This window comes from Cydia strobilella, chromosome 26 (genome assembly GCF_947568885.1).
Source record: "Cydia strobilella chromosome 26, ilCydStro3.1, whole genome shotgun sequence".
In the NCBI taxonomy this organism is placed as follows: domain Eukaryota; kingdom Metazoa; phylum Arthropoda; class Insecta; order Lepidoptera; family Tortricidae; genus Cydia; species Cydia strobilella.
Window position 1 is genome coordinate 6,378,528 of NC_086066.1, and position 16,903 is coordinate 6,395,430.

Sequence of the window (16,903 nt, forward strand, 5' to 3'; positions counted from 1 at the left end):
CGGGATGCAGGCTTGGGTCCAGGCACGGCAATCTTTCCGTGCGTTGGGCCAGATATACCTTTCCGTGACCAGCTTGGTTGTTGTCCTTACACCTGGATGACTCAGACAGTGTATGGCGTCGAAAACCTGCCGTCGTAGCTCGCGTGGTACGTAGGGACGAGGCCTGGACTGTGAGACGTCGCAGACCAACGTGATGAGTGACCCTGGTACTTGAACTTCCTTGAGAGCGATGGAGGAGTTGTTGGGATCCAGGAGCTCTTGCATCTCAGGATCTGCTTTCTGCAAACGGGCCAGGGTCTCCACGTCTGGTGGCTTCGAAATGGCCTCGATGCGAGAGAGGGCATCTGCTGTAATGTTATCCTTACCGGATATGTGTCTGATATCGGTGGTGAATTGTGAGATGAAATCGAGCTGATTTAACTGGCGAGGCGAACAGTGACGGTCTCTCTGCTGGAAAGCGTATGTGATTGGTTTATGGTCGGTGTAGATCACAAAATGCCTGCCTTCAACCATGAACCTGAAATTCTTGACGCTTTCGTACACTGCCAGAAGTTCCCTGTCGTACGCGCTGTAACGAGACTGTGCCTTGTTCATCTTCATGGAGAAAAATGCGAGAGGCTGCCATTCTTTGTCCACCAATTGCTGAAGCACCGAGCCCAAGGCCGAGTTTGATGCATCACAGACGAGAGCCAGCTGTGCATTCATTACTGGGTGAGCGAGAAGGGTACATCTAACGATACTTGCTTTGCAGCTGGCGAAGACTTGGAGAAGTTCAGGAGTCCAACTGATTGGATGCGAGCCCTTGACCTTTGGACCAGCTAGCAGATCGTGAAGTGGTGCTTGCTCTTCAGCAGCGTGTGGGATGAAACGCCTATAAAAATTTAATATGCCTAAGAACCTGCGTAGGCCGCTTACAGTCTTCGGAGGAGGGAAATCTCGAATGACTTCGATCCTTGTGTCCAGAGGGCGCGTACCTTGCTCCGATATGTGAAAACCCAGGAAGGTTACCTCGCGCTGACCGAACTCGCATTTCCTCTCGTTGATGAGCAGGCCGTACTCTGCCAGGCGTTTGAAAACCTGCTCAAGGTGCTCCAGGTGCTCGCTGTGGCTTCTGGAATATATCAAAATGTCATCGATGTAAGAGTAGCAGCAATCCATGTCGCGAAGTACTTCGTCGAGGAAACGCTGGAAGGTCTGTCCTGCATTTCTTAGGCCAAAAGACATAAAAGGAAACTCGAAAAGTCCGAACGGTGTGGTTATGGCAGTTTTGGCAATGTCTTCATGAAAAACCGGGATCTGGTTATAAGCTTTGACTAGGTCAATTTTAGAGAAAATAGTGCAGCCTGCCAAACTGTGAGCGTAGTCTTCGATATGCCTAATGGGGTACCTGTCCGGAATTGTTCGCGCGTTAAGCGCGCGGTAGTCCCCGCAAGGTCTCCATCCGTCCTTCTTTGGAGCGAGGTGAAGCGCAGAAGCCCAGGGTGAATCGGAGCGACGAGCGGTGCCGTCTCTAACCATCTCTTCGAACTGCTCTTTAGCCACCTTCAGCCTATCGGGAGCCAGGCGGCGTGGTCTGGAAAATACTGGAGGCCCTGGTGAGGTACGGATAAAATGAACGGTATTATGCTTCACTTGACGTGTGATGCCTGACGGTTTGGTAAGTTGCGAGTACTTTGCAAGCAGGGTGTGGTACTCGCTGTCACCGGAAATCGTCTTGATGCTGGAGATGTCGCATTTCATCCGTATGGCTGCTGTGGAGAGAGTGGTGAGCTTGTCCATCAATCTACCGTCCTGACAGTCCACGAGCAACCCATAGTGCGCCAGGAGATCAGCTCCGATGATCGGCTTGCCAACGCTAGCTACCACGAAGTTCCACACGAAGTCTCGCCGTAGGCCCAGGTCAAGGTGCAGCGTGACGGTCCCGTATGTCTGAATAGGAGTGCCGTTGGCAGCGGTGAGGCTATACTCAGTCGGTTTGCCATCGGGCCAATTCCCACGTGGTACCACGCAGAGGTCGGAACCGGTATCAATAAGGAACTGCAATTTAGACCTTTTGTCGGTTATGAAGAGGCGGCTTGTGGCGCGGCAATCAGTCGCCGCGTTTACTGAGAGCCGCTTGCATTTCCCGACGAGTAATTGCAGGGGGTAGTGCATTTCTTCGCTTTTTCACCAAAAATAGAATGATACCAACACGTACCTGCAGTTCTACTTCGGCTCCGACCCCTGCTCCTCGATCTCGCGTTGCCTCCTCGACGAGATGTTGAGCGTCCTCGGCCTTGATGCATGGACATTTGCGCAATTTGCTTAGTCATCTCGGACTGTGCACGTGTCAGGTCGTCGATGCGTTTCAACAACCCTCCAAAATCGGACGTCGCGGCCGCAACGTGTAATGGCGGCGACGGTGACGTGGCCTCGCAAATTCTGTCGGCGAGATCTGCTAGCTCCTCCAAACTGGCTGAGGCCTGCGAAATTAAAATAGGTTGAACGTGTGTCGGTAACCTTTTCATCCACATACTTTTCATAAACTCGTCATTCATTCCGCCGTCAGCCAAATGTTGTAAATGGTGCAGAAATTGCGAGGGCTTGCGATCCCCCAATTCCTCATTAGACAGCACCTGGGTAATCTGTTGCTGACGGGAAACACACAGGTACTTAGTTAATTCAGCCTTTAACTTTGGGTACTTATCAGTAGCTGGGGGATTCTTAATAATACCTTTAATCTCTTTGGCGTACCTGTGATCGAGTTGTGCGACGACGCAATAAAATTTCGTGGCGTCGTCCTTAATACCTGACACGTGAAACTGCGCCTCTGCTTGTCCAAACCAGACCTCGGGATCGTCCGGCCAAAATGGCGGCAAACGAATTGCCACGCGGTTAATGGCTACCGGTGCGCCAACTTGTGCATCAGCAAAATCGTCCGCCGCTCGCGGCGGCGGCGGAGACTCGCCCGTCGCGCCCGCGTCGTTACCATTTCCGCCCATAATTATAACGCGACGATAAAACTTCCCGCGGTCCGTATGCACTCTCGGGTCACCAATGTGGGTTCTTATCTATGTGATCGTTAAATCAAACGCGAACTCCACGTATAAAACTATAATCTTAATTTCTACAAAGCGCTATGAATTTATAGGATAGCGAACAAGCGATAGGTTGCGATAGCGTAAGCGCGAGCGGCGGAGCAGAGCGGCACAGGTTCGGCGTCGAAGGCGATCGGATGCGCTCTGTGGCTCCGCGTCGCGATCTGGGAGCCGGTCCGCGGTGGTTCCCTCCGCGCGTCTTCTTCGCCCCGCTGTCGCCTGGACGGGTTCACGAGTAGTGGTGTGCGCATGCAGTCTGAGTGATGCGCCACACCAATACTAAAAAACAACTAAGTAACCATGAATATACATTAAGAAAACAAAAAATGAGTGTTAATGATTTCCACTTTTTCAAGTAAAATAAGGAAATAGGTAGAAACAGACAGAATGACTTTAGATTCACATCATTCACAACATACAAACCTCAACTCATGGATCTCATAAACCTTGTCCAAAAGACGTCATCAAATAATGTCGATGAAAGCCGAAGGCGAACATGTAAAACGGCAATAACAATCTTCGTTAAACTTATCAGGATATCCAGGACACCCAGGCACTCCAGGAAGCCCAGGCACCCCGGGAAGCCCAGGCACTCCGGGTAGCCCAGGCACTCCGGGTAGCCCAGGCACTCCGGGAAGCCCAGGCACTCCAGGAGAACCAGGTCACCCAGGTAAGAATGCCGATAGTTTCGATGAAAAAAATAGTAGACATACCTATATAAGTACTCTGGCAAGAAAGCTTTGTCAGTAGAAAAGGCGGCAAATTAAAAAAAGTAGGCGCGCATGATCAATCTCCCATACAAATTTTGAATTTCAGCTTTTTCCCAACGACAAAGTTAACTTGCCAGGATACATATTTTTTAAATTTGTTAAAATTATCTGGATATCCAGGACACCCAGGAGGCCCCGGTACTCCAGAACAACCAGGCGAGCCAGGTGAACCAGGACAACCAGGCTATCCAGGCACTCCGGGAAGCCCAGGCACTCCAGGAGAACCAGGTCACCCAGGTAAGAATGCTGACAGTTTCGATGACAAAATAGTAGACGTACCGATATAAGTACTCTGGCAAGAAAGCTTTGTTAGTAGAAATAGGCTGCAAATTAAAACATTTTTGGCGCGCAGCATCAATCTCCCATACAAATTTTGAATTTTGAAACTTGACCAAAAGATGTAATCAAAAATGTCAATAAAAGCCTGTGTCAAACGGCAATAACAAAATTTGTTTCTCATGATGATTTGTTATTTCGAATTTTTTTAAGTGACCAATACCAAAAAACAACTAAGTAACCATGAATATACATTAAGACAAATCAAGTTGGATCGTCAACTAGGAATTTAGCTTACGTTAAAAAAATACAATTCAAAATGTGTCACATGCTTTATTGTTACGAATATTACCTTAGAAAGAAAACAAAAAATGAGTGTTAATGATTTCCACTTTTTCAAGTAAAATAAGGAAATAGGTAGAAACAGACAGAATAACTTTGGATTCACATCATTCACAACATACAAACCTCAACTCATGGATCTCATGAACCTTGTCCAAAAGACGTCATCAAATAATGTCGATGAAAGCCGAAGGCGAACATGTAAAACGGCAATAACAATCTTCGTTAAACTTATCAGGATATCCAGGACACCCAGGTACTCCAGGAAGCCCAGGCAGCCCGGGAAGCCCAGGCACTCCGGGTAGCCCAGGCACTCCGGGTAGCCCAGGCACTCCGGGTAGCCCAGGCACTCCAGGAGAATCAGGTCACCCAGGTAAGAATGCCGATAGTTTCGATGAAAAAAATAGTAGACATACCTATATAAGTACTCTGGCAAGAAAGCTTTGTCAGTAGAAAAGGCGGCAAATTCAAAAAAGTAGGCGCGCCTGATCAATCTCCTATACAAATTTTGAATTTCAGGCTTTTTCCCACCGACAAAGTTAACTTGCCAGGGTTAATATTTTTTAAATTTGTTAAACTTATCTGGATATCCAGGACACCCAGGAGGCCCCGGTACTCCAGAACAACCAGGCGAGCCAGGTGAACCAGGACAACCAGGCTATCCAGGCACTCCGGGAAGCCCAGGCACTCCAGGAGAACCAGGTCACCCAGGTAAGAATGCTGACAGTTTCGATGAAAAAATAGTAGACGTACCGATATAAGTACTCTGGCAAGAAAGCTTTGTCAGTAGAAAAAGGCTGCAAATTAAAAAATGTAGGCGCGCAGCATCAATCTCCCATACAAATTTTGAATTTTGAAACTTGACCAAAAGATGTAATCAAATATGTCGATACAAGCCTGTGTCAAACGGCAATAACAAAATTTGTTTCTCATGATGATTTGTTATTTCGAATTATTTTAAGTGACCAATACTAAAAAACAACTAAGTAACCATGAATATACATTAAGAAAACAAATAATGAGTGTTAATGATTTCCACTTTTTCAAGTAAAATAAGGAAATAGGTAGAAACAGACAGAATAACTTTAGATTCACATCATTCACAACATACAAACCTCAACTCATGGATCTCATGAACCTTGTCCAAAAGACGTCATCAAATAATGTCGATGAAAGCCGAAGGCGAACATGTAAAACGGCAATAACAATCTTCGTTAAACTTATCAGGATATCCAGGACACCCAGGCACTCCAGGAAGCCCAGGCAGCCCGGGAAGCCCAGGCACTCCGGGTAGCCCAGGCACTCCGGGTAGCCCAGGCACTCCGGGTAGCCCAGGCACTCCAGGAGAATCAGGTCACCCAGGTAAGAATGCCGATAGTTTCGATGAAAAAAATAGTAGACATACCTATATAAGTACTCTGGCAAGAAAGCTTTGTCAGTAGAAAAGGCGGCAAATTCAAAAAAGTAGGCGCGCATGATCAATCTCCCATACAAATTTTGAATTTCTGGCTTTTTCCCACCGACAAAGTTAACTTGCCAGGGTACATATTTTTTAAATTTGTTAAACTGATCTGGATATCCAGGACACCCAGGAGGCCCCGGTACCCCAGAACAACCAGGCGAGCCAGGTGAACCAGGACAACCAGGCTATCCAGGCACTCCGGGAAGCCCAGGCATTCCAGGAGAACCAGGTCACCCAGGTAAGAATGCTGACAGTTTCGATGAAAAAATAGTAGACGTACCGATATAAGTACTCTGGCAAGAAAGCTTTGTCAGTAGAAAAAGGCTGCAAATTAAAAAAATTTTGGCGCGCAGCATCAATCTCCCATACAAATTTTGAATTTTGAAACTTGACCAAAAGATGTAATCAAAAATGTCGATAAAAGCCTGTGTCAAACGGCAATAACAAAATTTGTTTCTCATGATGATTTGTTTTTTCGAATTTTTTTAAGTGACCAATACCAAAAAACAACTAAGTAACCATGAATATACATTAAGACAAATTAAGTTGGATCGTCAACTAGGAATTTAGCTTACGTTAAAAAAATACAATTCAAAATGTGTCACATGCTTTATTGTTACGAATATTACCTTAGAAAGAAAACAAACAATGAGTGTTAATGATTTCCACTTTTTCAAGTAAAATAAGGAAATAGGTAGAAACAGACAGAATAACTTTAGATTCACATCATTCACAACATACAAACCTCAACTCATGGATCTCATGAACCTTGTCCAAAAGACATCATCAAATAATGTCGATGAAAGCCGAAAGCGAACATGAAAACGGCAATAAAAATCTACGTTAAACTTTTTAGGACATCCAGGATACCCAGGCACTCCGGGAAGCCCAGGCACTCCGGGAAGCCCAGGCACTCCGGGAAGCCCAGGCACTCCGGGTAGCCCAGGCACTCCGGGTAGCCCAGGCACTCCAGGAGAACCAGGTCACCCAGGTAAGAATGCCGATAGTTTCGATGAAAAAAATAGTAGACATACCTATATAAGTACTCTGATAAGAAAGCCTTGTCAGTAGAAAAAGGCGGCAAATTAAAAAATGTAGGCGCGCAGGATCGATCTCCCATACAAATTTTGAATTACACGTTTTTTTCCACCGACAAAATTAACTTGCCAGGGTATATTTTATTTATTTATTTTATTTTATTTATTTGGGGCATCAACAGCAATACAAAAAGTAATACAAATCATAGTGAACAGAAAACATAGCCAATAACAGATGTCCACAAAAGTACAATTAACATGCAATAACTAAGTGGAAACACAAAAAAAGAAGGGATTAAAAAAGCATTTTATACAAACTAGATATGGCTTGCATAACATGTGTACGTGTATGTTTTGAGTGATTGTGTGTGCGTGTTCATATATATATGAACACGCACACACAATATATATATATATATATTTTTATGGCAATGTTAAAGCATGTTTTGGTGGTGGCAACATTACCTTCGTTTGCTCCACGTAAATTATAGAAGTACCCAGACATAATAACTTAAGATTCACAGAATACAAACCTCACTTCATGGATCTCATGAAACTTGACCAAAAGATGTAATCAAAAATGTCGATGAAAGCCTGTGTCCAACGGCAATAACAAAATTTGTTTCTCATGATGATTTGTTATTTCGATTTTTTTAAAGTTGTGACTGGTCGTATCCCTATAGCCTAGTATTAAGCTCATTTTTCATTACAAAAACATAGAAGATGGGAAAATATACCTTTGTAATACTGAAATCCTCTTCAGTCGCATATTTCATTCATAATTCCACTAAATATTCTGACAGATGAAACTTGAAGCACTTAATTTCATGCTTTACTATTTAACACTAGTGTTCTCGTTAAATTAACCCTTTTTTTGCTCCTGGTACAATATGACATGCAATAACGTTTTGGATACTACATTCTGATCGTAAAACTTACGTGTAAAAGATAGTTAAATCTTAATTTCCGGAATTTGTTTTAAACATATTTGTTATTAATAAACGTAAAACACGTCGAAGTGAGCGAAGAATTCGGAAATAAACTAAAAATGTCAAAGTAAAATAATACGTCAGATTCATACGTAATGGATTTCAGAACGCTCCTTCTGTTATTATTTGTTCGGGCTTCTCAAACTGAACCGCTATCTATGTGTGCGTGAAATGTGGATGTCGTTGTAAATGTCTCGGTCCTTTTCAATCACCGCATGCGTGAAAGGGATAGATATCGGTGGAATCGACATTTAGTGATAGTAAACATTAATGTATAGGCCATAAGGTTTAGTAAGCGCAATTGGACATATGACGTTCTCCTTGAGTCGAGCATCGTTACGTGCCATGGGGCGAACAACCTCTTTCTCGGTTCTGGTATCCTGGTACTTTTTGGATAACGTTTATCTTAATAAGTCGCCAGTATGTCGCCGTTATGTCGCTATTATGTCGCTGTTATGTCGCCAGTCGCCGTTAAGTCGCCTGTCGCTATTAAGTCGCCGTTATGTCGTCATTATGTCGCCGGTAAGTCGCCAGTAATTCGGGTATAAATAGCTGGAGCGGGCACGGGGGGATTCATTCATTCTTCAACCATCGGACTAGTCGTGACTCTGGCTTTTGGGCGTAATTTTCGTACTGGTAAGCGAAGTTTCTCTGCTACTTTTTCTGTGTTTGTTTTTACTTGGAATTATCTTGGTAAATTTAAACTTAGAATTTGTGTCTGCGTTTGGTTTTACGGGGACAATATCGTCGTAACGCTGAACCTAGACTATTGTGGAGATTCTTTGCTGCTATGTATGGGGTTTATTTTATTGTAAAGTTTTCGATACTGAGTTGTTCCGAGTGCCGCCACGTTATGCAGGGACAATATCGTTGCATAGCAAGGACTTGGAATTGGTCTGTGTTTGGTTTTACGGGGACAATATCGTCGTAACGCTAAACTTGGACTATAGTGGAGATTCTTTACTGATGTGTTGTGTGTAGTGTTGAGTGCCGTGAAGTGAAATTTTCTACACTGTATTGTTCTAAGTGCCGCCACGTTATGCAGGGACAATATCGTTGCATAGCAGGTACTTGGAATTGTGTCTAGGTTTAATTTTGCGAGAAGTAATTTTCGTAATGTTAAGCTTGGATAATGGTGTCTAAGGGAATTTCACTTCTTTATTTAGTTTGTTTGTTTTGTGAGAAATTATACTAGTAAAATTACTCTTAGTTATTTTAGTGTCTTTTCTATGGGGTCTTTTGCTATTTTTGAAGCCAGATCATTGCTTGGACTGACAGTTTGTCCAACTAAACATTCATCACGCCTGGCGGTGTTAAAGGTGATGGGTGGTTAGGAGTCTTTTAGTTCCAGGCTTGAGAGGGCCTGGCATCTCTTCTTTACCAACATAAGAGATGAACTATCTCCCAGGTCTCAAAGCCCAGCTGTTAGATGGAAGTGAGGGCATCACGTGCGTGCCATTCGGAGTAATCTGAGCTCACTAAAGTCGGCAGTAATTGGGATCTGGTCCCCTATTAAATATATTTATATATTTCGGTGCTCTGGCGCATGCTAGTGCTGATTGCGGGGAAGGATTCTGTCGTGATTATTATTATATACTTAGTCTTAGTTGCGGCAGGACTTCTCATGTGGTTGGTGCTGATGTGTGCAAAGGGTTCCGATCCACTGATAGACACGGAATAGGGCGACTTACCTCCTAATTCTTTGGCTTGCGAGCATAGGAGGGGGAGTCAAATATACGGACCATTAGTTTTGCTAATCTCGGTTTGGTCTACCGAACTTTCCAGCTTCTAGTAGGGATACACTTGTGTATATTCCAAGGCACTAGGTCAATGGTAAGTGCGATCTGTGCTTTGGGTGTACATAGAGTAGGGCCAGAGGGTAGGACTATAAATAGGGTAGAGTCATACACTATTTGTCTGTAGGTATTTGTGTGTAGGGTCTCTTTTATGATTGGTCTAAGACTCTGATATGGTTGATATAAATTCTTCTTTTAAAGACTTAAAAATATGGCTTCATTAACCTAAAATATGTGTATTTAAAAGGTAAAGGATTCTTTTGCCTAAATCTTTCTAACTTTTAATTTATCTGGGGAAAATAAATTAAATTCCTATGAAATATTTATTTTTATCTATTAAATTTCTGGTTTTTGGAGTAAAGACGAGGTACTGAATTTTGCAATCAGGTTTCTAAGGTATTTACAAAATAAATTCTTAAAATATCAAGATGGGTTTAGGCATACAGATCGTTCTGGGATAGAAGAATGGTTTGTTTTAGGGACCCCTTGGCAGGCAAGAGCAGTCCAATGGGAATTTGAGTGGAATAATGCTCAACTTGATATTTCAGTCTCATAAAATATGGCAAATAACATTGGTGCTTCGTTTATACATCTAAAAGATTAGAAATTTAGTCTATACTTTTAGTTCTGGAAATTGGGAAAAGGGATTAGTATCCCTAGCTTTTGAACATAAAAAAGAAGTAATTTTGATTGACTGATGATACTTGGCGCTTCTTTCATCAGATCATCTAGGAATGCTTAGGTTGCGAAGCGTTGGTCTTAGCCCGTCTGGCTACAATGTTAGGATAGGTGACCCGAATGATGTTTTAAAACGGGATAAGGCCTTCTGACCCGCATCGAGCATGCGAAGCAGTACGTGTGAACTCACACATCGTTTAGAAGGTGATAGTATAATTATAACTTTTCCTAAAAAGCTAGGGTGTAAATGGGCTTATCCTGGGAGTGCTGCTTCGTATGTTATCCCGAAGGCTTAATAGGCGTAGCGGGACTTCACCAAAAACATTTTTAAACTCATTTTACTAACAACAATTTTAACCTCATATTAACCATATATGCTGCAATTACCTAAATAACGTTATATGTAGTAAGCCTTTAACAGCATTTACATTACACAAATAGATTTAACAAAATTGTAATATTAATTTCATCACTACGCTCGGAATACTATTTTAGAATGCTTCGCTACGCTCAGTTTTCAATTATGGAATCATTTGCTTCATTCAGGATTCGATGTGCGGCCTCACCGTAAATATGTCAATTTCCTCCCAAGCTACACAAACTACTATTTCTACTACTGTAACTATTAAAATATTCTTTGAATTATTCTTTAGTTTCATAATAATATATCTTCAGTACCATAAATATTTATTTCTTAAAATATAGGTAATAATAGAATAATACCAGAGTCCAAAATTTAGTCGATACTCATTAAAGAATCTAGGGTTCCGCGGTACACTTCGAGGGGTTCTAACTACTATCTAGACGATCACATGGCCAAATTTTAGGGGTAAATTCTTAAGAGGTGGTTAGCATAAGATTTAGCATAAGAGTAGTCTTATAGTAATAGTTGGGGGGGTGACATTTTGGTGGAAGCCGTGACGCAGGATTTAATTTACCTGGGTTACTATGGGTTTTCAAAATATAGTTATACAAAAGTAGCCTTTACGGCTACAAGTGACCAATACTAAAAACAAATAAGTAACCATGAATATACATTAAGACAAATCAAGTTGGATCGCTAACTAGGAATTTAACTTACGTTAAAAAAATACAATTGGAAATGTGTCACATATGCTTTATTGTTACGAATATTACATTAGAAAGCAAACAAAAAAGGAGTGTTAATGATTTCCACTTCTTCAAAGTGAAGTAATAGGTAGAAACAGACAGAATAACTTTAGATTCACAACATACAAACCTCACCTCATGAATCTCATGAACCTTATCCAAAAGACGTTTATTGCCACACAAAAAAGTGAGATTACAGGAATATATATATATATATATATATATGTGAAACACAAATCCCATTCCCAGCCGCTGTAGTGGAAAATAATATGTTATTCACTGTAGCTATGATCTAAAAAATATCATAGTGTAGATGTAATAGTAGTAATACATTGAAAAAGGCTGTTATCATTCTTTTCCTTGTACGCATTACATTCAGGACACCACGGAGGAAAACCAGGGAAACCAAGACACCACGGAGGAAAACCAGGGAAACCAAGACACCACGGAGTAATACCAAGCACTCTAGGACAACCAGGAGACTCAGGTGCTCCAGGCCAACCAGGAAGCCCAGATGCTCTAGGTCATCCAGGAGGCCCAGGTGCTCCAGGACATCCAGGAGGCCCAGGTGCTCCAGGTGAGAGACAAGGTCTAAAATGAAATAAAGCTATGGAAACGGATTACTTATTTATTTTATTTCATTTAAACTTTATTGCACGTTATAAAATTGTACAAATGGCGGACTTTATGCCTTAAAGCATTCTCTTCCAATCCACCACTGGGTCAAACAAACTTGTAGTCAGTGCAGAATTGTAAATATGTATCGAGATGAAATATGAAACACAAATCCAGTTACTTATGTAAACAATAAACCATAAGGTTAATACATTCGCAGACACGAATGCTATAGCATTCGCATAGTCATTTGTTTCCATTGGCCTATGACACATGACGTCACTAACCGTCCGCGAAACTGTTATTTTGCATGTATAACTAGCCTTAAAACTTATAGTTTTTGATTCATTATTTTTATATGTGGGTAGTTTTGCACATTGTAATTTTGATAGAGTTAAATATATGTTTTTTTTTCAGTCAGGTAAAAAATACAATTGAAAATGTGTCACATACCTACTTTGTAACGGATATGACAATCGACATTTCCTATTTAATTTAATCGTATGGCGATATAGTCACATAGGCAAAAATTATGTACAGTATGAGCAGATACTGATTTCGCCTATTTCGCCTTTGTGGTTGTCGCTCGTTTAGCACCACCCAGGGGACACGTGCAGGGTATTGATAGGTGCTTCCTGCGGACGTGAGCAACATTCATCCCCATTAGTACATACATTAGAATGCAACCAAAAATTATTGTTTATAATTAACTTTTTTCACGTAAATGATAGAAATACCCAGACAAAATAACATAATATTCATAGAATCCTCACCTCACTCCATGGATATCATGAAACTTGACCAAAATAGATGTAATCAAAAATGTTGATAAAACGGTAATAAAAAAAATTGTTAAACTTATCTGGATATCCAGGACACCCAGGAGGCCCCGGTACTCCAGAACAACCAGGCGAGCCAGGTGAACCAGGACAACCAGGCTATCCAGGCACTCCGGGAAGCCCAGGCACTCCAGGAGAACCAGGTCACCCAGGTAAGAATGCCGATAGTTTCGATGAAAAAAATAATAGACGTACCTATATAAGTACTCTGGCAAGAAAGCTTTGTCAGTAGAAAAAGGCTGCAAATTAAAAAAATGTAGGCGCGCAGCATCAATCTCCCATACAAATTTTGAATTTTGAAACTTGACCAAAAGATGTATTCAAAAATGTCGATAAAAGCCTGTGTCAAACGGCAATAACAAAATTTGTTTCTCATGATGATTTGTTATTTCGAATTTTTTTAAGTGACCAATACTAAAAAACAACTAAGTAACCATGAATATACATTAAGAAAACAAAAAATGAGTGTTAATGATTTCCACTTTTTCAAGTAAAATAAGGAAAGACGTAGAAACAGACAGAATAACTTTAGATTCACATCATTCACAACATACAAACCTCAACTCATGGATCTCATGAACCTTGTCCAAAAGACGTCATCAAATAATGTCGATAAAAGCCGAAGGCGAACATGTAAAGCGGCAATAACAATCTTCGTTAAACTTATCAGGACATCCAGGACACCCAGGCACTCCAGGAAGCCCAGGCACTCCGGGAAGCCCAGGCACTCCGGGTAGCCCAGGCACTCCGGGTAGCCCAGGCACTCCGGGAAGCCCAGGCACTCCAGGAGAACCAGGTCACCCAGGTAAGAATGCCGATAGTTTCGATGAAAAAAATAGTAGACATACCTATATAGGTATAAGTACTCTGGCAAGAAAGCTTTGTCAGTAGAAAAGGCGGCAAATTAAAAAATGTAGGCGCGCATGATCAATCTCCCATACAAATTTTGAATTTCAGGCTTTTTCCCACCGACAAAATTAACTTGCCAAGGTACATTTTTTTTTAATGGCAATGTTAAAGCATGTTTTGGTGGTGGCAACATTACCTTCGTTTGCTCCACGTAAATTATAATAATTGCTTTTTTCCACGTAAGTTATAGAAATACCCAGACATAATAACTTAAGATTCACAGAATACAAACCTCACTTCATGGATCTCATGAAACTTGACCAAAAGATGTAATCAAAAATGTCGATGAAAGCCTGTGTCCAACGGCAATAACAAAATTTGTTTCTCATGATGATTTTTTATTTCGATTTTTTTAAAGTGACCAATACCAAAAACAAATAAGTAACCATGAATATACATTAAGACAAATCAAGTTGGATCGCTAACTAGGAATTTAACTTACGTTAAAAAAATACAATTGGAAATGTGTCACATATGCTTTATTGTTACGAATGTTACATTAGAAAGCAAACAAAAAAGGAGTGTTAATGATTTCCACTTTTTCAAAATGAAGTAATAGGTAGAAACAGACAGAATAACTTTAGATTCACAACATACAAACCTCACCTCATGAATCTCATGAACCTTATCCAAAAGACGTTTATTGCCACACAAAAAAGTGAGATTACAGGAATATATATATATATGTGAAACACAAATCCCATTCCCAGCCTCTGTAGTGGAAAATAATATGTTATTCACTGTAGCTATGATCTAAAAAATATCATAGTGTAGATGTAATAGTAGTAATATAGGTACATTGAAAAAGGCTGTTATCATTCTTTTCCTTGTACGCATTACATTCAGGACACCACGGAGGAAAACCAGGGAAACCAAGACACCACGGAGGAAAACCAGGGAAACCAAGACACCACGGAGTAATACCAAGCACTCTAGGACAACCAGGAGACTCAGGTGCTCCAGGCCAACCAGGAAGCCCAGATGCTCTAGGTCATCCAGGAGGCCCAGGTGCTCCAGGACATCCAGGAGGCCCAGGTGCTCCAGGACATCCAGGAGGCCCAGGTGCTCCAGGTGAGAGACAAGGTCTAAAATGAAATAAAGCTATGGAAACGGATTACTTATTTATTTTATTTTATTTAAACTTTATTGCACGTTATAAAATTGTACAAATGGCGGACTTAATGCCTTAAAGCATTCTCTTCCAATCCACCACTGGGTCAAACAAACTTGTAGTCAGTGCAGAATTGTAAATATGTATCGAGATTAAATATGAAACACAAATCCAGTTACTTATGTAAACAATAAACCATAAGGTTAATACATTCGCAGACACGAATGCTATAGCATTCGCATAGTCATTTGGTTCCTTTGGCCTATGACACATGACGTCACTAACCGTCCGCGAAACTGTTATTTTGCATGTATAACTAGCCTTAAAACTTATAGTTTTTGATTCATTATTTTTATATGTGGGTAGTTTTGCACATTGTAATTTTGATAGAGGTAAATATATGTTTTTTTTTCAGTCAGTTAAAAAATACAATTGAAAATGTGTCACATACCTACTTTGTAACGTATATGACAATCGACATTTCCTATTAGTACATACATTAGAATGCAAACAAAAATTATTGTTTAGAATTAACTTTTTTCACGTAAATGATCCCCAGACAAAATAACATAATATTCATAGAATCCTCACCTCACTCTATGGATATCATGAAACTTGACCAAAATAGATGTAATCAAAAATGTTGATAAAACGGTAATAAAAAAAATTGTTAAACTTATCTGGATATCCAGGACACCCAGGAGGCCCCGGTACTCCAGAGCAACCAGACGAGCCATGTGAACCAGGACAACCAGGCTATCCAGGCACTCCGGGAAGCCCAGGCACTCCAGGAGAACCAGGTCACCCAGGTAAGAATGCTGACAGTTTCGATGAAAAAAATAGTAGACGTACCGATATAAGTACTCTGGCAAGAAAGCTTTGTCAGTAGAAAAAGGCTGCAAATTAAAAAAATGTAGGCGCGCAGCATCAATCTCCCATACAAATTTTGAATTTTGAAACTTGACCAAAAGATGTAATCAAAAATGTCGATAAAAGTCTGTGTCAAACGGCAATAACAAGATTTGTTTCTCATGATGATTTGTTATTTCGAATTTTTTTAAGTGACCAATACTAAAAAACAACTAAGTAAAAATGAGTGTTAATGATTTCCACTTTTTCAAGTAAAATAAGGAAAGACGTAGAAACAGACAGAATAACTTTAGATTCACATCATTCACAACATACAAACCTGAACTCATGGATCTCATGAACCTTGTCCAAAAGACGTCATCAAATAATATCGATGAAAGCCGAAGGCGAACATGTAAAACGGCAATAACAATCTTCGTTAAACTTATCAGGACATCCAGGACACCCAGGCACTCCGGGAAGCCCAGGCACTCCGGGTAGCCCAGGCACTCCGGGTAGCCCAGGCACTCCGGGTAGCCCAGGCACTCCGGGTAGCCCAGGCACTCCGGGAAGCCCAGGCACTCCAGGAGAACCAGGTCACCCAGGTAAGAATGCCGATAGTTTCGATGAAAAAAATAGTAGTCATACCTATATAAGTACTCTGGCAAGAAAGCTTTGTCAGTAGAAAAGGCGGCAAATTAAAAAATGTAGGCGCGCATGATCAATCTCCCATACAAATTTTGAATTTCAGGCTTTTTCCCACCGACAAAATGAACTTGCCAGGGTACATATTTTTTTTTTTAATGGCAATGTTAAAGCATGTTTTGGTGGTGGCAACATTACCTTCGTTTGCTCCACGTAAATTATAATAATTGCTTTTTTCCACGTAAGTTATAGAAATACCCAGACAGAATAACTTAAGATTCACAGAATACAAACCTCACTTCATGGATCTCATGAAACTTGACCAAAAGATGTAATCAAAAATGTCGATAAAAGCCTGTGTCCAACAGCAATAACAAAATTTGTTTCTCATGATGATT

General features: G+C 41.1%; 1 protein-coding gene across 1 annotated transcript; it reads left to right on the plus strand.

Moving 5' to 3' along the window:
- Positions 1–6,056: 6,056 nt before the first annotated feature.
- On the plus strand, positions 6,057–16,840 carry LOC134752993 (collagen alpha-3(IV) chain-like; the record flags this gene model as incomplete). Its single annotated transcript, XM_063688753.1, has 10 exons — positions 6,057–6,165; positions 6,784–6,918; positions 11,917–12,114; positions 12,757–12,770; positions 13,027–13,143; positions 13,662–13,796; positions 14,891–14,971; positions 15,704–15,820; positions 16,309–16,465; positions 16,752–16,840. Coding segments are annotated over 10 exons (1,152 nt in total), but the record flags the coding sequence as incomplete, so codon positions are not given.
- Positions 16,841–16,903: the final 63 nt, after the last annotated feature.